This window comes from Ovis canadensis, chromosome 21 (genome assembly GCF_042477335.2).
Source record: "Ovis canadensis isolate MfBH-ARS-UI-01 breed Bighorn chromosome 21, ARS-UI_OviCan_v2, whole genome shotgun sequence".
NCBI lineage: Eukaryota > Metazoa > Chordata > Mammalia > Artiodactyla > Bovidae > Ovis > Ovis canadensis.
The window spans coordinates 59,593,939-59,617,221 of NC_091265.1; the positions used below are offsets into that span (position 1 = coordinate 59,593,939).

General features: G+C 55.6%; 5 protein-coding genes across 8 annotated transcripts; 2 read left to right on the forward strand and 3 right to left on the reverse strand.

Moving 5' to 3' along the window:
• The first annotated feature begins 19 nt into the window (after nucleotides 1-19).
• Nucleotides 20-4,569, forward strand: TM7SF2 (transmembrane 7 superfamily member 2). Of its 2 annotated transcripts, none has more exons than XM_069566172.1 (10): nucleotides 20-352; nucleotides 730-926; nucleotides 1,032-1,086; nucleotides 1,445-1,639; nucleotides 1,719-1,822; nucleotides 3,001-3,120; nucleotides 3,210-3,378; nucleotides 3,577-3,657; nucleotides 3,743-3,865; nucleotides 4,161-4,569. In XM_069566172.1, exons 1-10 carry the CDS (start codon nucleotides 301-303, stop codon nucleotides 4,319-4,321), a joined length of 1,257 nt encoding a protein of 418 aa, XP_069422273.1. In that variant the 5' UTR covers nucleotides 20-300; the 3' UTR covers nucleotides 4,322-4,569. The 2 variants fall into 2 exon arrangements, with proteins under 2 accessions (XP_069422273.1, XP_069422274.1); XM_069566173.1 differs by having other exon boundaries at nucleotides 121-352; nucleotides 814-926.
• A 146-nt stretch (nucleotides 4,570-4,715) lies between these two features.
• On the reverse strand, nucleotides 4,716-5,956 carry ZNHIT2 (zinc finger HIT-type containing 2). The gene has a single exon (XM_069566174.1). The coding sequence runs from the start codon at nucleotides 5,954-5,956 to the stop codon at nucleotides 4,757-4,759; it is 1,200 nt and encodes a 399-aa protein (XP_069422275.1). The 3' UTR covers nucleotides 4,716-4,756.
• Nucleotides 5,957-8,648: 2,692 nt separating this feature from the next.
• FAU (FAU ubiquitin like and ribosomal protein S30 fusion) lies at nucleotides 8,649-10,707 on the reverse strand. The gene is made up of 5 exons (XM_069566203.1): nucleotides 10,178-10,707; nucleotides 9,827-9,909; nucleotides 9,591-9,735; nucleotides 8,984-9,039; nucleotides 8,649-8,819 (listed from the first exon to the last, which is right to left on the reverse strand). The coding sequence occupies exons 2-5, from the start codon at nucleotides 9,899-9,901 to the stop codon at nucleotides 8,694-8,696; spliced, it is 402 nt and encodes a 133-aa protein (XP_069422304.1). The 5' UTR covers nucleotides 9,902-9,909; nucleotides 10,178-10,707; the 3' UTR covers nucleotides 8,649-8,693.
• On the forward strand, nucleotides 10,277-14,400 carry MRPL49 (mitochondrial ribosomal protein L49). The gene is made up of 4 exons (XM_069566202.1): nucleotides 10,277-10,522; nucleotides 11,855-11,999; nucleotides 12,786-12,910; nucleotides 13,022-14,400. The coding sequence occupies exons 1-4, from the start codon at nucleotides 10,445-10,447 to the stop codon at nucleotides 13,166-13,168; spliced, it is 495 nt and encodes a 164-aa protein (XP_069422303.1). The 5' UTR covers nucleotides 10,277-10,444; the 3' UTR covers nucleotides 13,169-14,400.
• SYVN1 (synoviolin 1) lies at nucleotides 14,299-21,882 on the reverse strand. 3 transcript variants are annotated; one of them, XM_069566201.1, is made up of 16 exons: nucleotides 21,633-21,882; nucleotides 20,292-20,440; nucleotides 19,974-20,066; nucleotides 19,732-19,884; nucleotides 19,556-19,604; nucleotides 19,031-19,134; nucleotides 18,287-18,413; nucleotides 18,093-18,192; nucleotides 17,950-18,015; nucleotides 17,738-17,854; nucleotides 17,482-17,645; nucleotides 17,077-17,205; nucleotides 16,832-16,987; nucleotides 16,566-16,752; nucleotides 15,598-15,749; nucleotides 14,299-15,522 (listed from the first exon to the last, which is right to left on the reverse strand). In XM_069566201.1, the coding sequence occupies exons 2-16, from the start codon at nucleotides 20,421-20,423 to the stop codon at nucleotides 15,416-15,418; spliced, it is 1,836 nt and encodes a 611-aa protein (XP_069422302.1). In that variant the 5' UTR covers nucleotides 20,424-20,440; nucleotides 21,633-21,882; the 3' UTR covers nucleotides 14,299-15,415. The 3 variants fall into 3 exon arrangements, with proteins under 3 accessions (XP_069422302.1, XP_069422300.1, XP_069422301.1); XM_069566199.1 differs by having other exon boundaries at nucleotides 21,280-21,642; XM_069566200.1 differs by lacking the exon at nucleotides 21,633-21,882 and adding an exon at nucleotides 21,079-21,378.
• Nucleotides 21,883-23,283: the final 1,401 nt, after the last annotated feature.

Sequence of the window (23,283 nt, forward strand, 5' to 3'; positions counted from 1 at the left end):
GGAGGCTGGGCGGGACTTGGAGGACTGGGGTGGAGCTGTGAGACTGCAGAGGCTGCTTTGGAGGTGCTCACGTTGGTCTCGCCCCCGGGAGCTGATTGGCTGACCCGCTGGGCCCAGGATGGGCCGGGGGCGGGTCCATTTAAAGACCTCGGGACAAAAGCGGTCGCTGTCTGCTGCCCAGACAGGTGCAAGCCCAGCTGGGCTCGGTCCTCCTCGGCAGTGAGCCCACCTCCTGGGGGATGGGGTGGGCTGTGTTTCCTTGATGTTTGAGAGGTTCCAGCCCCCAGCGCAGCGGAGACCATGGCCCCTCCTCAGGGCTCTCGGGCCCCGCTGGAATTCGGAGGACCCTTGGGTAATGGGGCAGAGAGGGGTACTTAAGGCCTGAGACTTAGAGGGAGAACTGGAGGGTTGAGCTGTGAATAGGGATCTGAGGGTGAAAGACCGCGAGGTATCGGGGGGCAGTGGGATCTAGGGGTTTGCAGGGGAGTGTCGGGAGAAGGGGCTGCAGAGCTGGGGATTTGTGCAGTGGAGGACTGGGCCGACTAGGGGAATAGGAGTGGAGTCCTCCGGGGGAGCAAGATAGAAGTCAGAGAACGGGACCAAGGGCTGAGAACCGGGTAAGGAAGAGGGCAGTGGGAATGCCGAGGGAGCCCTGGATATGGAAAGGTGCCTGTGGGGGTCAGGGAGAGCCGGAGAGCGGACCCCCAGACGGATCGCCGCCTTCCCCAGGCGCCGCGGCGCTGATGCTGCTGCTCCCGGTCACTATGTTCCACCTGCTACTGGTGGCCCGCTCGGGACCGGCGCGCCTTCTAGGCCCACCCCCCTACCTGCCGGGACTGGAGGAGCTGTGGAGCCCGTGGGCGCTGTTGCTCTGTCTCACCTGGCTCGGCCTGCAGGCGGCGCTCTACCTCTTGCCGGCGCGCAAGGTGTGGCCTCTGCTTGCGAACGCGCGGGGGAGGCGGCGGAGGGCAGGGGCTCGGCGAGAAGGAAGGCCCCCCTCAACCCTTATCAGAACCGCTTTGTGCCCGCAGGTGGCTGAGGGGCAGGAATTGAAGGACAAGAGTCGACTGCGCTACCCCATTAACGGTGCCTGGGGGCTAGGTCCTTGCGTGGAGCTGCGGGTTTGGCGGGTGGAGCCCCGGGCCCAATGGGAAGGTCATAGAGATGCGCCCGCGACCCCAGACACTTATTTTGCGCCTCTTTTACACCCAGGACAGACATAGGGGGTTTCATTGGTTCCGTCCACACCCCTCCTTTCTCCATTCCTAGCACTTGCTGCTACTCAGAGACGTGGCTGGGGTGACCCCCCCAAGAGCCAGTGCCAGATTAGTGGCTAGGTCTGCAACCTCCCTGGGCTTTAGGTTGTGTGTGTGTGTTCAGGGGTGGGGGGCGGCGGAGGTGGAGAGTCAATCCCAGGACTCACCATGTGCTGCGTGCGGTTCAGGCTTCCAGGCCCTGGTGCTGACAGCCCTCCTGGTGGGCCTGGGGGTGTCAGCCGGGCTGCCCCTGAGCGCGCTCCCGGAAATGCTCTTGCCCTTGGCATTTGCGGCCACCCTCACCGCCTTCATCTTCAGCCTCCTTCTGTATCTGAAGGCTTTGGTAGCCCCTGCCTCGGCCCTGGCACCTGGAGGGAACTCAGGTGAGAGGAGACCCGGTCGGGTAAGGATAGAGGCAGATGGGGGTGCTGGCTTGCAGCTTCACCCTCCTTTATTCTCCAGGCAATCTCATCTACGACTTCTTCCTGGGACGGGAGCTCAACCCGCGCATCTGTTCCTTTGACTTCAAATATTTCTGCGAACTGCGGCCTGGCCTCATCGGCTGGGTATGCTGGGCATGGCTAAGTGGGCCTCCAACCAGGGGGAGGGGTGGGATGGGTGAGCAATGCCTGGGCAAGGCAGGGCCAAAATAGTGCTGACATGTCGTTAATCATTCCACAATTATTTGTTGAGTTCATCATGTGCTCTAAGCACTGCTCCAGGTACTGGGAGACAAAAGAAAAACATAGTTACAGGGAAGAAAGAAAAAAAAGTCTGTCTTCATGAAGCCTACATTCTAATAGGAATAAAATATGTCACATGTCAGGGGATGCTGCGAGGAAAAAGCACGGAGGGAATTAGGAGAGACGATTTTAAATAAAACCATCAAGTGCAAAATTTTGAAGAGATGATTCTGTGCTGCTAGAGGTCAGAACGGTGCAGAACTTCAAACTCATCAGTGGACTTAGCAACCTGTCCATCATTGGTGGCCTTGACAACAGGCCAACTGTGTTTTTTGTTTATAATCACGCATACTGGTCTGTGGTCATGATTTCCTGAAGCATGTCTTGGGCAAGGTCCCCATCACCCTGGAAACTGCTTCATCCAGAGGTGGGAGGAATGCTGAGTGCCCATCAGGGGTCTGGATCCTGGCCTTCGAGGCTATTTCCTCATGTGTGAAATGGAGTAAGAGCTTCCTCCCAAGATTATGGTGAGGATTAGAATTGGTAGCCTGACTGACAGCACGAAGCCCAGTGCTACCTGAATGGGGATCCTCATTACAGATTTGATGCCAGCTAGTCATTACTGAGCACTTACTATGGCCAAACACACCATGCTGAGCACTGCACACACATTACGGCCATGATTATCTCCATTTTCTACGTGGAGGTGGGAAAGGAGGCTGAGCTTTAGAGAGGGTGAGCAGCTTGCCCAGGTGGCAAAGCTGAGATTCAAAACCAAGTCAGATTTGACTCTCAAGCCTGCAGTGTCCAGTTGCTCCCTATGCTGCTCTCCTGAAGGGAACACTGCAGGACAAGGCAAGGAAAAACAGGTCAGGAGGCAGACAAATGCAGTCTCTCTGCCCCTGGGGACATGGCTGGAGCCACTCAACACAGGCCTGGAGACTTAGCGACGGAGAGCTGAGACAGGGCGCAGGCTGGTCGCTGCCTTTCCAGGCACTGTCACCTTTGTAGAAATGGACTGGGGACGGACTGCCCTGTCTCACCCTCCGCCTAACCCCCAGGTCCTCATCAACCTGGCCTTGCTGATGCAGGAAGCAGAACTTCGGGGGAGTCCCTCACTGGCCATGTGGCTGGTCAATGGCTTCCAGCTACTGTATGTGGCTGATGCCCTTTGGTACGAGGTGAGGCAGGACAGGGCCGGGGAGGTAGGGGAGGGTGCCTGAGGACTTTGCAGGGACTAAGCCAGTGTGTCTGGGTCCTGTTCCTGCAGGAGGCAGTCCTGACCACCATGGACATCATCCATGACGGGTTTGGCTTCATGCTGGCCTTTGGGGACCTTGCCTGGGTACCCTTCACCTACAGCCTGCAGGCCCAGTTCCTGCTGTATCACCCACAGCCTCTGGGGTGGCCCCTGGCCTCATTCATCTGCCTCATCAATGGTCAGTGGGGAAGGAGCAGCATTCCCCTCCCCCCTTTCATTATTTACTGAGCACCCCTTGGGTAGGTGCCAAGCCTCACATGCTTCTTTAAAGCTAAGGGCTGGGTCCTCGGTCTCCTGGCAGACTGAGTCTAGGCTGTGGGTAGTTGGTCAGGGTCAGATGGAAGGCCCCTGACTGCCTGCTCATGCTTTCCCCCAGCTGTTGGTTACTACATCTTCCGTGGAGCCAATTCTCAGAAAAACACCTTCCGAAAGAATCCTTCTGATCCCAGAGTGGCTGGTGAGCTGGGTTTCTTGGGTGCCATCAGTGAGGTGGGGCAGCTGGATTTCCAAGGGTTCCCCCATCCCGCTGTGTCTTTCTCCAGACCTTGAGACCATCTCTACAGCCACAGGGCGACGGCTGCTGGTGTCTGGGTGGTGGGGTATGGTCCGCCATCCCAACTACCTTGGAGACCTCATCATGGCTCTGGCCTGGTCCTTGCCGTGTGGTGAGTTATTTGAGAGGGGCCACAACTGTGTGTGGGGGGGCCAAGGTAGAAGATGCCCAGTCTGGATGCAGAATGGAGAACAGGGCTGCACCCCAGTGGAGGGAGTAATCAGGGAGCTGGGGATGCACTCAGGCTGTGGCTGGGGCAGACCTCTGCAACAGCCTAGCATGCCAGCTCTCCCTGCAGACTTTAGCCCTTTCAGCATTGAGCCGATGCCCCTGTGAGCCACTAGCGGCGGAAAGGTTTGTGAACCGGTAGGCTGGCTGAGTGGTCAGAAAAACCCCTTTCCCCACAGGGGTGTTCCACCTGTTGCCCTACTTCTACTTCCTCTACTTCACTGCGCTACTGGTGCACCGTGAGGACCGGGATGAGCGGCAGTGTCTGCAGAAGTACGGCCTAGCCTGGCACGAATACTGCCGGCGTGTGCCCTACCGAATCGTGCCCTACGTCTACTGAAGCAGCTCCAGACACCCCAGGTTGGGGCACGTGCCTGCCCAGCTGCCAGCACACTGGGCACCAGGAGCCTGGAAGCACCCGGGACACAAGGGCCTGTACCCTACCCTGCCCAGAGCTCCAAAACACTGGGATGAACGGCCTGATAAGTGGCTGGAGCAAGGGGGAAATGAAGCCAGTGCTCCAAAATGGAGTGGGTGTGTAGGGGGGGTGTGCTGCTCTTCCTCCTTAGATAAACAGCTGGAATCCTTGGTGCTGCTTCTCTCCCTTTCTGGGCCAGGCTGTTTAAAGACTGGCTGGGTCAGCCCCAGTCAAGGAGAAGCTGACAGGCAGTTTGTGGGCCCAAGAGTCTGGGGGACGGTGGCACAAGAACCACCACTCAGAAATGGGCACTGGCGACAGGGCAGAGCGGTCACAGCTTTATTAATGACAAAGGGTTCAGCCGGGGAGCTCCTCAATAAGAGTCCTCCGGGCAGGTGGCAGGGGGCCTCCCCAAAGCTGCTCCAGCTCCCCCGTGAGGGCTGCCACCTCCTCAGCCGCCACAGTGTGAGCTCGGTGGGCCGTGGCACAGTCTACAGCCAGGGGTGTGAGGGCGTCCTCATTTTCGTTGGTCCAAGACAGAAGGAACTGGCATTTCTTTCGGGCCCGGTAGAGGCGATCTCGTTCTTCGGGGGCCACCGCTTGTTTCCGGGCCCGGCCCAGGGTTTGCGCCAGGTCCCCCAGCGCTGCCAGCGTGTAGCTTTTCTGGTTGGCCGGGCCCTCACCCAGCAGAATGCGGGCAGCCTCGCGCATGGCTCCCCGTGTGCCCAGAGGTCCGGGGGGATGCTCGCCTGCTTCCAGCACATGGGCTGCGGCCTGCAGGGCTTCCTCTGCAGAGGCGAAGACCTGCTGGGAGCCCAGGGCTCCGGAAACGCCGAGCAGTGTGGCACAGAAGTCCGAGAGCAGCGCCTCGTCGCCGCCGTGATATAAGGCCAGAGTGTGCGCGTAGGCAAATAGCACGTTGGGCAGCTGGAAGCGCACGAGCGGCGACGTCCGGCCCCTGCTCAGGCTGGCCAGCGCGGGGATCCGGGTGGGCACGGCGGGAGGGCAGGCCCCGGGGAGGTCTCCAAGAACCGGCTCGACAGCCGCGGGCTCATCCCTCACGGGTTCCGGCGGCATCCTCGCGGAGCAGGGCTCCAGTTCCTCGGCATCGCCGCCTGGGGCATCACCTAGCTCCTCCAGAAGCCGCGGCCCGGCCCCGCGACCCCACCACCATGGCCGCCACGGAGGCAACAGCCGCCCGGCCTCGCCTCGGCTCAGCAGCCGCTCGAAGGCCACCTTCTCGGCCGGGGCCAGCCGCTCCCAGAGTCCTGAGAGGCCGCCGGGCGCCGGGCCAGACCTGAGGCCTGCGTCCCCGGGCTCATCCTCGGTCTCACGTTGCTGACGCAGCCGGCGCAGGGCGGTGGCCAGGCGGCTGGGCGAGGCGCTGCGACCGCGCAGTTCTCCCAGCACCTGGTCACGGTAGAACTCTTCGGCGCAGCTGCCATGCGCCCGGTAGCAGCGCAGCGAGCAGTAGGGCACGTTACAGCGAGGGCAAGTGTAGCGAGCCGGCTGGGCCTCCCCAGTGGGGCAGAAGCCACACGGCCCGGCCGGCTCCATGACAACTGGCGCAGCGCACAGCCAAAGAACTCACACGCGCCGCAGATCGGAAGTTTCCGGCGCTTCTCGGCTACTTCCGCCTCTTTGCGGGGCCGACGGAGCGCTTCGTCAAAGCCCTTCTCGGCAGTTTCCGGCCGCATTCGGAGCTCAAGCTACGCCCCCCACTTGACCCGAGATACGGCACAGGGGCCGTTGGTGAGGTAGCCCCGCCCTGAGCGGTGGGAGCGTAGGAAAAGGGCGTCTGCCGGGAGCTCGGTCGGTACCAGCCCGCCCCCTAGTGGTTGCTTTTAGCATCATAAAGCGCTTTGGCAAAACCCAATCTTTTATTTTTTTTTCCAAAACCCAATCTTGACTAAACTTGAAGGACAGGGAAGCCTGGTGTGCTGCTGTCCATGGAGTTGCAGAGCCGGACACGACTGACCGACTGAACTGAACTGACCTACTCTAGGCACTAACTGTGCCAAGTCGATGGGAGATTAGGCGTCCCTGCGCTGGAGGGGCGGCCATTCTACCAGGGAAGAATGGAAGGAGAGTGAAAGGAAGACCAGGGAGGGGTACTTAGCCTAGACAGGGTGTGTTGGGAGCATTTCCCCTCTTGAGGAAGCAACATTAAAATTTTTGAGCTCCTCCGACTTCCAAAGAAAATACACCGAAGAGCAAATGAGATGGGGTACCTGTCCTAATGGAACTAAGTGTGCGGTAGATTGGGGGTGATGACTCACCAACTGTGCCAAAAGCTATGAAGCCTCGATTTATGGCACCCCTGAAAGCTCTGGTTCCAAAGAAACCAAAGTGCCTCACCTTACTCATACTCAGTCCCACAACTAGTCAGTTCTACCTTTAAAATACCTTGTCTTTATCTCAATATGGATCATCTATTTTCCTACCAAGATCTGGATGGATTTGAAGAGTCTGCTCATTTTTGCATCCCCCCTTCCCAGGTGTCGCTGGAATTTTTCAGGCAAGAGTACTGGAGTGGGTTGCCATTTCTTTCTCCAGGGGATCTTCCCGACCCAGGGATTGAACATGGGTCTCCCGCATTGCGGGCAGATGCTTTACCGTCTGAGCCACCAGGGAAGTGGGTTCCCAGGTGTCACTAGTGGTAAAGAATCCACCTGCCAATGCAGGAGATGCAAGAGATGGGTTCAGTCCCTGGGTCAGGAAGATCCCCTGGAGGAGGAAATGGCAACCCACTCCAGTATTCTTGCCTGGAAAACTCTTATGGACAGAGGAGTCTGGCAGGCTACAGTCCATGGGGTTGCAAACAGTCAGACATGACTGAGCAACAGTGCACACACACCCACACTACCCCTGGCGGTCTAAGCTACTTGTTCTTCAATTAGATGACACCAGCCTAACTGGTTTCCTTTTGCCAGCCCTCCAGAAAAGTCAGCTAGAGAAAGTAGATCACAAGTCACAATCCAGCAGGCCCTTACTTTAAAACCCTGACCTGCACTTGGACTGAAACCACACTTCTCTCCACATCTGACAAGACCCTGCAGGATCTGCTACACATCGCCACAGAGTTTTCCTGGCTGAAAAGTCACTGTTTAACCACTTAATCATTTCCTGTTTAAGGTCTCAGATCCCATCCTCAGAGACCTTCCTAGGGTAGCTGTCTATCCACCACTCACTCCCCCTTTGATTATCGCACCCTACTTTCTTGCTTTCCTCACAAGAAACTAAACTCCTAAAAGAGATGGGGCCAGTGTCTTTCTAGAAAGCTCACTATAAAAGACAAAAATAGTACATTTGTGCACTTTTCTAGATGGCAGGAGCTTATCTAAACACTTTATATCCTTTAATCCTCAAAAGCAACTCTCAAGAGAAGATGGCAAGGACTTCCCTGGTGGTCCAGTGGTTAAGACTCAACACTACCAGTGCAGGGAGCTCCGGTTCAACCCTTGTCAGGGAACTAGAACCCTGATGGTGCAACCAAAGTTCCCCATGGAGCTACAAAGATCTGGGAGATGATGGCAGAGGACTTCTCTGGCAGTCCAGTAGTTAGGACTCAGTGCTCTCACTGCCAGGCCTGGATTTGAGCCCTGGTTGCCAAACCAGAATCCTGTAAGCTGCGTAACACAGTAAAAAAAAAAGAAAAAAAGCCAGCCAGCCAGTGAATAAATGGAGCAAGGATCCGGACTCAAGACAGTCCTGTCTAGAGCCCAAGGTCTTTACCCCATAGTATGCTGTATCCCAAGAAACACGAGGTTCAAAAACCTTAGCAGAATAAATGTGTATGCATGTGTTTCTAGGAAACTTTAATCAGCTCCAGATAACTCCACTTCTGGGAACACTGAACCCATCAACCAAGCAACCTCACCTGTGAGGTCTATGATTAGGTTAGCAAGGCCAGTCAGGAAATCACAACAAATGATCACTGCAGTGCCAATATGATCAGGCAACACTTTCTGAAGCTAGGGTAGAGTAGATTCCTGACCTGGACTCCAGTAAGGCCACACCTATTCCAAGTTCAGAGAAACACTAGACTGATATTCCCCAAAAGGCTGGCCTCTGTGGTTACCAATTTTCACAGGAAGTTTTTTAAAAACATGTTTACCACTCTTCCACTCCCGTCCAGTCACTGAATTTACAATGCCAGGAAACCAAAGTGAGGCCTGTTCATACCACTAGCCCTAGAAACCACATCATTCCCTCAGGCCCTGGAAATGAAGATGAAACAATGGTATGATCGGGTTAAGTGGCTTTATTAGAGAAAGCCAAGATTACAGAGGACTTAGGAGTTAGCATTAGGGCCCTTCTTCTTGCCAAAGGTGGGCACAACATTGACAAAGCGCCGGTTGTACTGCATACGCCTCTTGGCCCTGCCCGTCTTCTTCTTCTTCTTCTCTTGCTTGGCCACCTGGGAAAAGGGAGGGATGATCAGACCTAGGTTGCCTCTTCTAGGCCTTCCTCTGGCTCATTGCCAATAACGAAGAAACCAAACAGGGCAAGAGCCCAGGGTTTTGGCTTATCTGTGCCAGAAAAAAACAAAATCCAAACACCACCACCAATACTCTCACTTACCTTGGGAGTCTGACCTCTCACTTTCCCAGCACGGGCCAGGGAACCATGGACTTTACCTGTAGTGGGAAAGGAGGACAGCAAGCAGTTAGAACAAGAAGGCATCACAGAGCAAAATCCTTTCTCCCTCCCTCCAACTTAAGCTTTTAAAGGCAAGATGGGCCCAAGAGGAAATGAAAACAAAGTCATAGAGATTTGAACTCTGACCAAGAATGTCTAGTCTGGAACATTCTGGAGTGCCACTTCAGAATTTTCTAGCTCCTGACTTTAAACAAGACCTAAGGAAGCTTCGGGAGATAGTGAAGGACAGGGAAGCCTAGTGTGCTGCAGTTCATGGGGTCGCAAAAAGGAGGACACACTTAGCGAGTGAACGACAAAATGCACTTTAGTGATCTGGTCTGACGACCCAGTTTTGACGAGGAAACTAGGACCCAGACAAGAGTCTATCTGGTAAGTGACTGAAACAGAACTACACTCTGGCTCAGTCTCCCGTGGACCGCTCAAAAGTTCCTTCTGAGGGAGATAAACAGGAAGAACCACCCTGGATTGAGGACACACTCTACACCCCTAAGATTACAGGCGGTTCAAAAGACAGTCCTGCCCAACTCACCTCCAAGCATGCGGCCGGCTACTTCCAGAGTACTCAGAGCCTCCACCCCACACTGGCCCAGAGTAGCCTCATCCTCTAGGGGGGTGCCAGCCAGGAGCAGGACTTGATCTTCTGGAGCGATGCCCTCCAACGAAGCTACATGAGCCTAAGGAGAAAAACAAGGTTCAGCGTTCCCACAAGGAGCGAGGATGAAGAACACACGCACAAAAAAACCAGAGGGCACCAGGGAGTCTTACCTTGATTTGGGCGACCGTCTCCTGGCCGGTCACCTCGAGAGTGTGTAGCTCCTGGGCGCGGACAAAGAGCTGCATGTTGGCGACTGAAAAAAAGATAGGGAGGGGTGGTTTCTAAGAGAAGAAATACTCTGGGAGAGAGGAGGATCGGTAAATGGGTGGGCGGACGGGGACGGATGCGCAGGGAAGTAGGTGGTCTCGGGGTCTCACGTGGGTAAGGCCCGAACTGCCAGCAAGGACCAACAGGAATCAGCCCCAAGAACAGTCCCTCGTTCCCTGTTTTTTCCGCGTCTTCTAACCTCGAGGCCAATCTGCTAATAAGTCCTTCAGATCCACCCGTAGCCCAACTCTTACCTAGATCGCGGACACCGCTGCCGCTACCGCGAAGATGGAGTCGAGAAAGAGGAAGGAGCGAGGAAGCGCACGTCCTCTCCGCCTGCTGCGTGCGACGTCACTGAGGAGCGACCGCCACGGCCTCTGATATTTGTACCGCCAGAAGCCGTTCTGGCTCCGCCTCTTTAAGACTGCGCAGGCGCCTTCTCAGTCCCGGGCGGGGCGAACAGGAAGGGGCGGGACCAGGCTGATTGCGCACGCAGAAAGCTAGTTAGCGGACAGTTCAAGATGGCGGCGGCTACGTTTCGGATTGTGCTGCGGGGCTGGAGGACCGGTGTTCCGCCGGGCTGCGGATTACGGCGACTGGTGAGAGAGCTGATCCTGGAGCTGAGGGCAGAGGGCTAGGTGTGAGGCTCACTGTGTGCCTTATAATCTAAAAACTGCGCCCCTCCCTAGGGGGCACTTTTCGGGAGCTCAGATACAAGATTGACAGAGAAGGTTGCAGGGCCTGGAGCGCGTTTCCGAATGTGGGCCTTGAAATATGATTGGAGGACAACTTGAGTTAATTAAATTAACAGGCTTGAAATATGATTGGAGGACAATTTGAGTTAATTAAATTAACAGGATTGAAATATGATTGGAGGACAACTTGAGTTAGTTAACAGGACAACTTGAGTTAATCAGCAATCCGACTCTCGCTGCCTGGATTTTTTCTTTTCTGGCTGCGTCCTTTTTTTTTTTTTTTTTTTTTTTGAAGAAGCCAGAGGGTGAAGATTGGCCCCAGATCATTGGCGAGACTTTTGGGAACCTAGGACTCAAGATATATAGGCCGCTTCATCTTTTCATTCTCATTGTAACCTTGGGAGCCCGGGCTTTCTGTTGGGAGAAGTATGGAAGGACAGACTGTAATGTGACCTTAGGTATATTGTTTGCTAATGTCTTTATATGTCTTGGATGTACAAAGGAGGTAGTAAAACCCCTAACATGTCGAATTAAAAGAATTAAGTGAAACAGTACCCCTAGGCACTTAGTGCCTGGTTGTGTCCAAATGAATTTGAGCGTGAAATGTTGAGGTGAGGGAAGGTCACTTCAGATGAGTGTGAGTGGGAAATTATCAGGATTGCTGAAAGTCCCTAACCCAGAGGTGGAATATTTCAGTAAAATCTTCAGAAGAAACTAAAATAATGAAAAATGCCGGATTGGTTGGAGCTAGGGTTACTCGTCGTTCCAGAGGTATACACACACTTCTCATTTGAGTCCCACGAAAGTACTGAGAGGCAGGCCCTTCTGAGTTCCTGACTTGTACCCTTTGTTGTTCAGTCACTAAGTCATGTCCCCCACGGACTGCAGCACACACCAGGCTTTGCTGTCTTTCACTATCTCCCGGAGTTTGCTCAGATTCGTGTCTATTGAGTCCGTGGCACTCACCATCATATCCTCAGCCTTGTACCCTGAGGGTAACGCTGTGGCCTCATCCTGTACCCTGCAGCCTGGCAAACCCAAGTCTGGTGCTTTCCTACCTCCTGACCCCAGGAAAAGGGGTAGCAGTGCAGTGAGCAGCCTCTTATTTATACTATTTAAACTCCAGCCTTTTATTTATACTATTCTCTTTGCCTGTAATGTTTCCTTTTTCTACTGAACTGAAGTTCTGCCAGCTGATGGAGAGATTTTTTTTTTTTTTTTTTGTCTCGGAGCCAGACCCAGGGGACTCCTGATTACCCCCGCTTCCTGGAGTCTGTGGATGAATACCATTTTGTGGAGCGCCTGTTACCCCCCACCAGCATCCCAAAGCCCCCAAAGCACGAACATTATCCCACTCCTTGTGGTTGGCAGCCCCCTAGAGGTGAGCTGGGTGATGGGGATAGCTTGAAGGCTGCAGGGAAACATCCCTCTCCCTAGAGGTCTTTCTGCCCTGGCCCAGGCTCTTGACTTCCCAGAGGGTTATATTGAGATCACTTAGAGCTGGCATCTTAGGTTCAACAAAGGGCCTGGGATTGGATACCTGTTTTAGTAGGACCCATCCATTCACACTATTGGGGTGAGGTCTTCTCATGTGGGAAAAGTGAAGCATAGAGAGATGACCCAAAAACTTCTACCCCGGCCATAACTGAGAACATGGCTTGGGAGTTGGGCAGTTCTGTGTCCAAGTTTGGTTTTGCCATGCATTGTCAGTATGATCTAGTTGCTTAGCTTCTTCCAACCCTAGTTTCAGCAAAATAGAGCTCATCTGCTCAGCACATTAAAGTGCATTGTGCAGAGCTCGGCCTGTGCTAGGTATTTGGTTCTTGTAAATCGCCATCCCTTTGTGCCAGATTGATTTTAGCCTCCCTGACCTAGTGGAGAAGGGCAACAATTGGCTCCAGAGGGGGACCCAAAGATCCAGGAAGGCATAGCCCCGATTTCATTTCTTCTTCAGCACCTGCTGGTGCCGGGCCTGTGCTGGGCCTCGAGGTACCAGTGTGAACAAGCTGATCCTGGCACTAAACTTACAGAAAGAGCGGGTCTCCTGATCTGAAGTCTGGAGGTGGCTTTGCTGTAGTGTGCATTGACCCCCTACACACCTAGGAGAAAGGCGAGGTGAGAGGAAGTCTGAGGACATTTGACTTATCCCTGTCCCTCTCTGTCACAGACCCCCCACCCAACCTGCCCTACTTCGTGCGGCGCTCTCGGATGCACAACATCCCAGTCTATAAGGACATCACGCATGGAAACCGTCAGATGACTGTGATCCGGAAGGTGGAGGGGGACATTTGGGTAAGTGGGTGGGTAGGTCAGGGTCCAGTTCTGACCTTTCAGGGCTGAAGGGACAGGAGCCTCTGGAGGGAAGGGTCTCCTGACCAGGCCTGATCCATCATCTTCCCCCAGGCCCTGCAGAAGGATGTGGAAGATTTTCTGAGCCCACTGCTGGGGAAGACACCTATCACCCAGGTCAATGAGGTGACCGGTACCCTTCGGATCAAGGGCTACTTTGATCAGCAGCTCAAAGCCTGGCTCCTGGAGAAGGGCTTCTGATGCCCAGCTGAGCAGCCTCTGTGACAGCATCCCCCTCAGACTGGAGTCCTGGGGATCCCGGGAGGAGGCTGTTGGAGCAACAAGCAAAGAGAGGGTACAGAGACCAGGGCTGAGGGCTCTTAGAGCAGGCCTTGCATGCATAAAGGAGGAAGTGGGACTCTGTGTGGGTGTCAGCACTGGGGGAGAGCTGTCTAACATTGGAGACGCACCAGAAACAGCCAAGTTGAGGGGAGTGTTAATTCCTCCCTGCCCCACTTTGGCGTGATCCTTCTCTCCCTTCTTTGGAGCTCCTTGACTTTAGCCACTCAAGCTTTAGAGGTTGTTAACTGCCCCTCTCTCAAAAGCAATAGCCCAGCCTGGTTTACCGGAGGGTAGCCCAGGGCAGACCCATTCGGCACATTTCTTCCTTGGCCCGCAGACCTTCACTGCTGCAAAAAATCCTTGAGCCCTTCTAGGTCAGACCTGGCTTGGTAGAGGCTACAGAGAACCTAGGGTGACTCAGACACAGATCCTGGAGGTCTTCATTTCCAAGTGCCATGCACGTCAGACCCTGGGCTCATTCCTTTTACCCATGGAGGTAAAAAATGGCCTCCATCTCATTCTGTATTAGAGTTGGACCTGACTGGGCTTCTAGCTCCAGGAAGCTAAAGTGATTAGCTGGCCTGCAGGGCTCCTTGAGAGTTCCTGGCGCAGCCCACAGCCATCCCTCTAGGTTGCTGACCTGGTATCAAGGCTGGACAGTGTACTTAAGGCAGGAAGATACTGACCTTTTGTCCCTATCATCCTATCCTGCCCCAGCCAAGGAACCTTCACACTTGCCTCACCTTGGGAGTCCTAAAGGCCAGAGACCTGAGATCCCACCCCATCCCCACCTCAGATCAGGCTGCCTCAAGACAGGGTTCAAAGCATGGCTCCCCTACTTGCTCTGACCTCAAGCAAGGTAGTTACCCTCTCTAGGGTTGTTTTTTCAGATGTAAAATGGGTATATCTTCCGAAGACCTTATAATTCAACACTGTGCCCAGGGACAGTACTGCCTTATATAAATAAACCCACAGATTCCAGGCCACTCTCAAGGCTACACCCTGAGTTTAGAAAAAGGGAGTGTGGCACACCAATCCTATCACACCAGTTCCACCAGTCATTAATGCAAGTTTTTATTTGGCTGTATATACAATTTAAGCTATTAAAATTTGTACAATATTTACAAATTAAATAATCATCTGAAACTGTCTCCAGCAACTCTTGTAACATAAAACCAAGGGGAAAAAAACAGGGCAGGCAAGGCCTTGGCTCCTGTGGGCCCTACCTGGCCCAGAGCCTTCTCTAAACTGGAACGATGAGGGGCTCAGCACTCCTGCTTCCCTTTCCTGGGGGTCAGGCATTCCAATTCAAAATTTAAGCCAGAAGACATAGCAAGGAATAACTCCCATTCTTCTACACTCAAGAGAAATTCTGCAAGTTAAGAAGTGGCCTTTCCATAGGTTCTGAGGCTTGCAGTGGTTCAGAATCAGACACACGAGCTCTCAGCCTAGAGTGAGGCTGCCTGGTCCCTGCTGGGTGAGACCAGAGTCTCACCTTAAACAAACTACAGGGAGAAAAGGGCCCGGGGGGGAGGGGCAGAGCAGGGCCCCTTGGTGCTGTCGCCTGCCCCTCTACCCCCAGATACTCCTTTCCCTGAGTTGTGTGGTTGCCAGTAAGACATGGAAGTGCCACAGGGCACAAAGGGCACAGCAGACCACCCAAAGAGCTTCTGGAGAGTTTAGGTAGGAAAAGAGGTTAGGTACCAGTCTTGGAGGGCGGGCCCAAGAGCAAGTTCCTGGCCTGCCTCCAGCCCCTTGAGTCCACACTCGGGAACGGGAGCTAATACTGTTCGGCACTGCATCGTGACTCCACACACAAGGGGGGCTCAGAGGGGCTGCCCCTTCTCCCAGAAGGGCATTGGGGGGTCAGAGGGCGTCTCAGATGCTGCACCTTTCTGCCTTCACGGTCCCAGCAGAATACAAGGCTGAAGGGTTGGAGAGAAAGCCTGCAAGTGACCCCAAATCCCCATGGCTGCCAGGGGACTGTAAGGGCTAGAGTCAGCTGGGGCCTCCAGCCTCTTTCCACTTGGTCTAGGGTGCCACCTCCTCCGCCCCAGAGCTGGGGGTTACTACTCCCTGGTGCAGGTAGGGAGGGAGCTGGCACTTGGTGGCAGGATGTGTCCCAGTGAGGGCTGCTCGAGGGGGCAGGTCAAGGCTGGGGCGTTGTCAGTGGGCAACAGGGGACTCCAGCTTTTGTAGGCGGCGGCGGCGCAGCTCCGCTGCATCAGGCTCCCCATCTTCAGGCAGCTCCTCGGTGCCCGCTGACTCCGGAGCTGGGGACAGAGAGGTCCAGAAATGGAACCCAGACAAGGCCCCTGGCCCACTCCCCGGGGGCTGACCGCAACTACCTGAAGGCTTCTCAGGTTCAGGGGCTGGTGGGGAGGCTCCCGGGGATGGGGTGGTGGCTTCAGAGCTGGGGATGCTGGTGGAAGAGGTGGCAGCAACAGCGCTAGGGGCAGCCTCCTCAGTGGGGTTAGCTGTGGTGGCAGGCCGGGGGGGCCTAGGAAGAGAAGGGATGAGAGGAGGGTGTGGCATCCTGGCCTGACTGGACAGACTGCACTCGGTGCGCCTGGCAGGGTGAAGTCCAGCACCAACGTCATCAGCGGACGCCAGTGAACAAATGTTGCGTGACTCCTTGGAATTCTGTACCACAGACAGTAAACCACGAACAGGCAGGGACTGCGGGCCACGTTCACTGTTACACTGCCGAGTCCCCATGTGAGGTGCCAGGCACCTTCCAGACCAACAAAGTCCACTGAATAACCCACAAAGCACACGAGTCTCAGACTCAAGCTCCCCTCCAAGTCTGTACTGACATTGCTGGGTACCATGCACTTTGTACACGCTCCCTGCAAATAGGAATTAGAACACCTCTATTCAAGTAAGGTAACAAAGGTCACGAAGCGAGTGATAGGATTGGGACTTGAACTTGGGCCAGGCTAGCTGCAGGTGACTTTATCTGCTGTCTCAGATCAAGGGCAGTGATTCCCAGTCAAAGTGTCACCCTGTGTCAAGAGAGGGTGTACAAGACAAAACTGAAGTACCAGGAATTATGAGTAATCTGACTTTAGGAAAGTGTAAAGGAACAAGATTCAGGTCAGCTCTTTAATAAACCCTACTCCTCTGTAGATCCCGACAGGCCTTGTGCAGGGGCAGGATAAAAAGTCACTAAGAACCCTGACACCTTGGGTGTGCCTACAGGTAGAATGCCTGAATCAAAGGGTGGCAGGAGAAAAGGGCTGAAAACCACCGCTGGGGGCCTTCTCTTGGCAGCTCCACACCCTGCCACCCACCCTGGCCCCCGGTGCAGACGTACCCCAGGGAGGCGAGCACGGTGAGGTACTGGTTGATCTGCAGCATGGCGGCGTCCAGCAGCGTGTGGATGTTGCGCAGGCTCTGTAGCCGGGCCTCCAGGTGCTGTCGCTCGTGGCCTTCCAGAGCCCGCAGCTCCTCTGGGGTCAGCCCAGCAAAGCCTGCAGGAGGCACAGGCATGGGGGGGAAGGCTGAAGGGAGAGAGAGAGGCTCAGCCTGGGCCTGACAGCCCCCACCTCCCCAAACCACCCCTGGAGAGGCCCCACTTACCAAAGGGTGGAGGCAGCGGCATGCTCATCCAGGGAGGGGGGAAGGGGAAACCGGGGGCAGGGCTGGCCTCCGGGGAAGAGGCAGAGCCAGGTGCTGGGGCAGAGGCGGCAGCAGCGGCTGTGGTTGTGGCTGCTCCATTGGGCCGAGAAAGGGCGGCTGAAGAGCAAGAACAGGAAGTCAGCAAGTGTTGACAGGCCTCTGCTTCCCTTGCTTCCATCCCCTGGCTGATGTACCAAAGGGCTCACCTGCACTGCTGGATGGAGGGGCCACAGCCTCTCCTGAGCTGGGGGGAGGTGGGACAGGCGGAAAGGGGCCCATGGGGGGCCACAGCGGGAACATGCCTGGAGGGAAGGGAGGCAGGAGGCCCTGGGGGACTGTAGAGAGACCAGTGGTGAGAAAAGGTCCAACTGATAGATCCAGGTCACAGGCCGGGGGTCTGGATGTCCCGTCCTCTGCTCCCACAGGCCCTCTCTGAGCTCAGCACAGATCACTTGTGACTGCAATCATCTATGTCTCTTCCTGTGACCAGCCCTTGTGGCCCCCCCACCTCCTCTAGAGGGCAGAGACTCTGTTTCACCTCAGGATTTCCCATTCCCAGTCCAGGGCAAGCACCCAACACTGTTGGACGGCCAGATGAAGGGGCCACTCACAGTTGGGGGGCTGGGGCAGGAGTGGTGGGGCGTGGGGGGCAGGTGGCGGCCCCTGATCTGCAGGCTCAGGGGGTGGCGGTGACTGGGTCGGCAGCGATGCCCGAAGGACGTCCATACGGCAGGTGGGGCAGGTCTGCTGCCGCTGGAACCAGGAGCGCAGGCAGCTGGGGGTCAAGACCAGGCAGTGGTTGGCAGGTCCCTGGGATTCTGCCTCCCAGAGCCACCCCTGATGGCCAGGCTCCTCGGCCTGTCCCACCTGGTATGGAAAATGTGGTTGCAGGGCAGTCTCTTGGCACCAGTCACCATCTCTTCTCGGCAGATAATGCAGACATTGTCCATCGCCTGCAGTTCCTCTGGGGTGGCATCTGGATACCTGGTCAGAACAGGCCAAGGGCACGTCAAGACCAGAGCTGGAGGTGGGGCACCTGGGGCAGAGCTTGGGCGAGCAGCTGGGACGGGGCCACTTACAGAGTGTTCATGTTGCGGATAGCTCGGCGAGACATGATGGCGTCAGTCACAGCTTTCTTGAACTGCCTGAAAGGACAGTTTCAGTAGAGGAGGGAGACAGAAGGGGAGGGGTCGAAGGTGTGGCAGGGCCGGGCTAGGCTCACCTCATGGCCAGGTACATCGGCCGGATGGCGAAGAGGGGGAACGTGTGCACCTTGATCATAATGGTCATGAAAGCCATGTACAGCAGAACCTTGATGAAGCCTGGGCGTCGGGGACAGAGAGTGACGGGTCACGGGACTGGGCAGGCCAGGCTGGGGACGCTGGTACAGGTTGGGGAGGGCCAGGCTCCTCTCACCTGTGAACAGCTCGGTGTAGAGCATGTACACAGCCTTGTTGTCCCAGGGATTTTCGCTCTGGAGGTCCACAGAGTGTAGCACATACTTGATGAAGATGGTGAGCACCATGGTCATCAGGATGGCATACTGGTGGGGAGGGCAGGGAACATAAGAATGCAGCCCCCTTGCTCCAGCCAGACTCTGCTATCCCCAGGCCTGTGCACAGCAGAGTGCCACGGGACAAGCACAGGCTTGGACGCCACCAGGGTCCTCCTCGCTTCTCTACTCACTAGCTGATGGGACTTTCAGCAACTCACTAGACCACTCTGAACTTCAGTTTGCATGTCTGTCAATGACAGAATTAACTGCTTCTGTGTAACAGTGTTGCTTTGCTGATTAAAACAGATGCAGGTTATGCTCAGCACAGGGCCAGGCATACAGAAAGCACTCAACAAAGATGGACCATCATCACCAGACACACCTCCCCAGCTGTCCATCAAGCTAATTCCTTCTGTCCATTAACAGCAAGCTCCTCTGGCATCAACTGAGCAACAGGTCAGGGCTCCTCCACACATGCCTTTCTAGGCCTTGCCCACTCTTTTAGGAGTGTGTAGTGGGCAGGGCTGGGACTGACTGACAGCTGCTCCTTGGTGGCCACACGGGTTGGCCACAGAGCAGGTGCTCGGTAAAGGTTTGTGAAGTGATTCAAGGCACGTGCAGTGCCACCTCAGGCCTGTCCTCCCAACCTCCCAAGCCAGTTTTACCTCAAAGCCAAACACCAGCTGCACAGAGGCCCCTCGGGTCAGGATGCTGTGATAGGCATGGCTGACGAAGAGGAAGTCCAGGATACCCAGGAGGAACATAAGGGCTGTGGGGACCCCCCAAATGGGAGGTTGGTGGGGTCAGCCCAGGGCCTGACAGCCACTTCCTGCTCCAAGACAGCTCCCACCCTCAAGCCCACCATGGCCCCAGCCATCTAGTCAAGTGGGCAACACTCCACCGAACCCGGCCCCCTGGGATCTCTGGTTCTGCCTAAGGGTGGCCCAAGCTCCCGGTGAGGAGGCAAAGAGCTAACAAGGGGCCAGGCAGTTGAGAAGCCCTGGAGTGGAACAGGGCAGAGATGATGCAAATTAACTTCCTAAATTATCTTTCCTGTACAGCTGTGGGTGGAGCGGGCAGCCTATGCTCTATGGCATGCTCCATGGGTAATGACTTTTCATGTTCCAGTCCTTCATGGCGCCTCTTCTCCCTCAAGCTCCCTCCTCTCCATTCCCGTGGGTCTCACTCACAGACAATGCGGCAGTGAAAGAGCCAGGAGATATTGGGGCTGCGTTCCATCTGAGGCAGAGCAGAGAGGGGGCCTGTCAGGAAGTCTGGGGCTCACCCCATACCCCGAACCCAGCCCTCACTCCACGAGTCTGCCCTCTAGCCACTCTGCTCCAGAGAACCCCCTGACCCAACTCACAAAGTCCACACGGTCCTCAGCCAGCCAGTGAAAACACTTGAGGAAGAGAAGGAGAGTAAAGAGAGCAACAAAGCGGGGGCTGAAGTCGTCCCGAAAGACGGTGAAGGCCAGACAAGTCTCAGTGACAGCATACCAGGAACGTTCCAGAAGGTGCTGGAGGTTGAACAACGAAGGATATGGAACTCAGACATTCTGTTTGCCCAGCTCCCTGCTCCTCACCTTCGGAGCCATGAACATCTTACCTCCATCTCTGCTGCCCTCAGCTGTCCGAAAAACACTTTGCCCATCACCTTGCCCAAGAGGAAGACAAGGACAAAGGCCTGGATATACAGGACCTAGGAGTGAAGAGAAGCTATGTTTTGAGGTCACTTTCTGCCTTGTTCTGTCCGGGGCTCATCATTCAAGAACCTCTCCACATCCTCAACACAACTGGTTCCAAATTAGGTCTGGCAGCTATTTCACTCTTCTCCTACCTACCTGACCTTTAGCCCCACCCCTGTCTCAAGCCAACTCCTCCTTCCCTCCCAGGGAGTTCCTCCCTCCCCGAGCCCTGAACTCACTGCCATGCTGGGGCTAGACTTGGTCAGGTACACCACCGTGGGGTAGAACTGGTGCTTGAGGTAGTAGGCATGAGCCACCACGGCCCCGGTCAGCGCCAGGCTGGCCGCCATCATCACGGCAGTTCGGAACATTGCCCTGGCCTGAGGACCTGCAAGGGGAAAAGAGAATTGTTGATACCCATACCGTGCAAACCTAGCACTGTGCCTGAGACGCCGTGTTAATAAACAGGAGAAAGGAAAGAAAACCTCACTTCGTCCTCACCAAAATCGCGTCAAGAATAACATATGCTCCCCTATCTTACAAATTAGAAGGCTGAGACTCAAAGGGGTTAAGAGGTTACACTGACGCAAGGCCTGGAGCCTGAATTAGTCCTGTTTCAAATCTAGGGCTCTTTCCACGCTGCCTTGCCAGACCGCCGCCTCTAGGGAAGAATGAGGAAAGGCAGCAAAGTCGGAGAAGGGACCTGGTCCCTTTGCCCCTAAAAGTGACTTTGATGGGGTGGGATGCAACAGCAGAAACCTCCAGAAGCGGGAACAAGCTGCCCGGTCTGGGAGAAGGCAAGGTGCTGGGGGACGCAGCCGGACAGGGACAGCGCCAGTGACAGCTCGGTCAGGGTGGGCAGCTCTGACGCGCGCCCCGCGGGAGCGGGGCGGGGTACGTCAGCCTGGAACCCTGGCGCCCCCACCCCCCGGGGCAGTGTCAACTCGGGGCACCGGAGAAACGGCCGACCGTCAGGATGCAGGAGCGGGACGGATAGGGACCCGGGTCGCCCCCACCGCCGCGCACCTGTAAGCGCCAGGAGCTGCGAGCGCCGCAGGCGGGGCCGGGCCTCCGGGAGAGCGGCCGCGCGGGCGCCCGTCTACCACCAGCTGACAGGCCGACAGCGGGCGGCGGGGCTGAGGCGGCGCGTCAACCCCGGAGGCTTCGAGGGGGAACGCCCAGGTCCCGACTCCAACCACAACCCGGGCCCGACCCCGGCCCACTCACCAGGAGCCCAGCACCGCGAGCCCGCTCAATGCCCGCGACTGCGGAGGCGGCTCCGGTTAACAACACTCCCCACCCCCTGCGAGCCGGAACTTGGAGGGTGAGACACCTCACTTCCGGCGGGGCGGGGCGGGGCGTGGGTCGTACCACGCGCCCCCTTCCTGTGCCCGCGCTGCCGGTGGCGCCGGGAGCGGCAGTCCCACCACCTGTCTGGGGTTCGCGCCTATGGTTCGCGCAACAGATGAGAGAGACGAGAGGTGGTCTCAGCGGCAGAGGGGCACCCGGGGAAGATTAGAGTCTCCCCATTTACTAAGCACAGATGGTAGCGTCTCCGCCGCTGAGTGGACTTAACTTACCCGCGGACACGGGCTCTCAAAGCTGCTAGCGGGAGAGGAGGGTGGGAGGGGAGTCTTGCGGGCCGTACCATTCGGAGGGGCTGCGTAGGCAAGGGAAAGACATTACGGGCCTAAGAGAAATAAACAGAATGTCTTAGAGACTCATTCCAAGGGGACTCACAACAGTTTGATAAGTTAGGTGCTTTCTCAGAGAACTGGATGCAGGAAAGGAAAACGTGTTTCCTCCTAGATCACCCCCAAATTGGGTGGGAGTGAGTTAGATCCCCGTGGCTGCTACTGATTGCTCAAAATAGAGTTACGCGGACCAATCAGAAAAAGAAATGAAAACTGCTGGCCTATAGAAAGAGGAAAGCAGTTGAGCCGTTGCTAGGGGCGGAAGGTAGCGTTGCCTAGGGCTAGCTCCAACCCCAGAAGGGTAGCGAGTAGAGAGTGCGCAATCCGTGGGCGGGTGTTCTGAGTCTGCCCCAGGGGAACGTTTGCTCCGCCGCAAAAGGGAGGTGTACCTGGGACTGAGTAGAAAATAGACCTTTCATTCCGGTTCACCTTGCGATGGGAGTGTTCTATGCAAAGGGAGTGACTTCACCGTCGCGTGCCTTCACCCCTCCCCAAGCCTACTGCGTTGCTGTTCTTAGATCGTTCTGTCCTGGCCCACCGTTGCCACAGATCGCTAGATCTTGGCTGTCAATCAGCCAACCCAGTCTGCTCATTGAGAGAATAGAGTTAATGCGCCCACCGTGCGTTGCGTGTTCCTCCGTCATCGCATTTAATCATCAACCACTGAAGTTGATAAGCTAAGTGGTGCTAGTCTCGTTTTGTACCGTGTGCTCAGTTGCTTCAGTCGTGTCCGACTCTTTGCGACCTATGGGCTGTAGCCCGCCAGGCTCCTCTATCCAGGGGATTCTCCAGGCAAGAATGAATACTGGAGTGGGTTGCCAAGCCCTTTTGCAGGGGATCTTCCCGACCCAGGGTTCTAACCGCGTCTCCTATGTCTCCTGCAGTGCATTTTATGTGTTCTTATTTTATACACTCATTTTATATGTTGGAAATTGAGGTATAGAGATTTAGCAAGTCCTGGGATGGACACCGGATCTGTCAAACTCAATTCCCATACTGTTAGCCTCAGTCACCTTTATCACCACTTGTTAACCTGAGTTGGCCTGATCAGTTTAACCTGTAGCCTGTTACTGAGCTGGCTCCCTTATAAGACCATCTATGACTTTCTAATGACTATATCCAGTGGGCCGCTTTCAGTTCTTTGGTGACTCAACCGAACTCTCCTTCCTTCCTTCTGCACCGATTAGCATGAGGGGTCTTTGATCCTCCAGGGATCCGATCCATGCACCGTGCAGTAGAAGTATCCAGTCTTAATCACAGGACAGCCAGGGACGTCCCCATCTCTTTGATTCTTAAAAGTCTTCTCCTTGAGCTTCTGTGACCCCCACATGCCTCTGTGTTTCCCCCAATTATGTATCTGCCCTCTTCCTCTTTCCTTCATTTAAATTTTGTCCACAAAGTCCTTTCCTTCTCCAAGGAATGTCTTTCTTCTCAGTTATAATCACAGTAAACATTGCTTAACTTCTTGAGTTGGATGGGAGCCCTTCTATGTGTTCCCATGATATTTTGTGCTTCCGGTATAGTGGCATTCAGCACC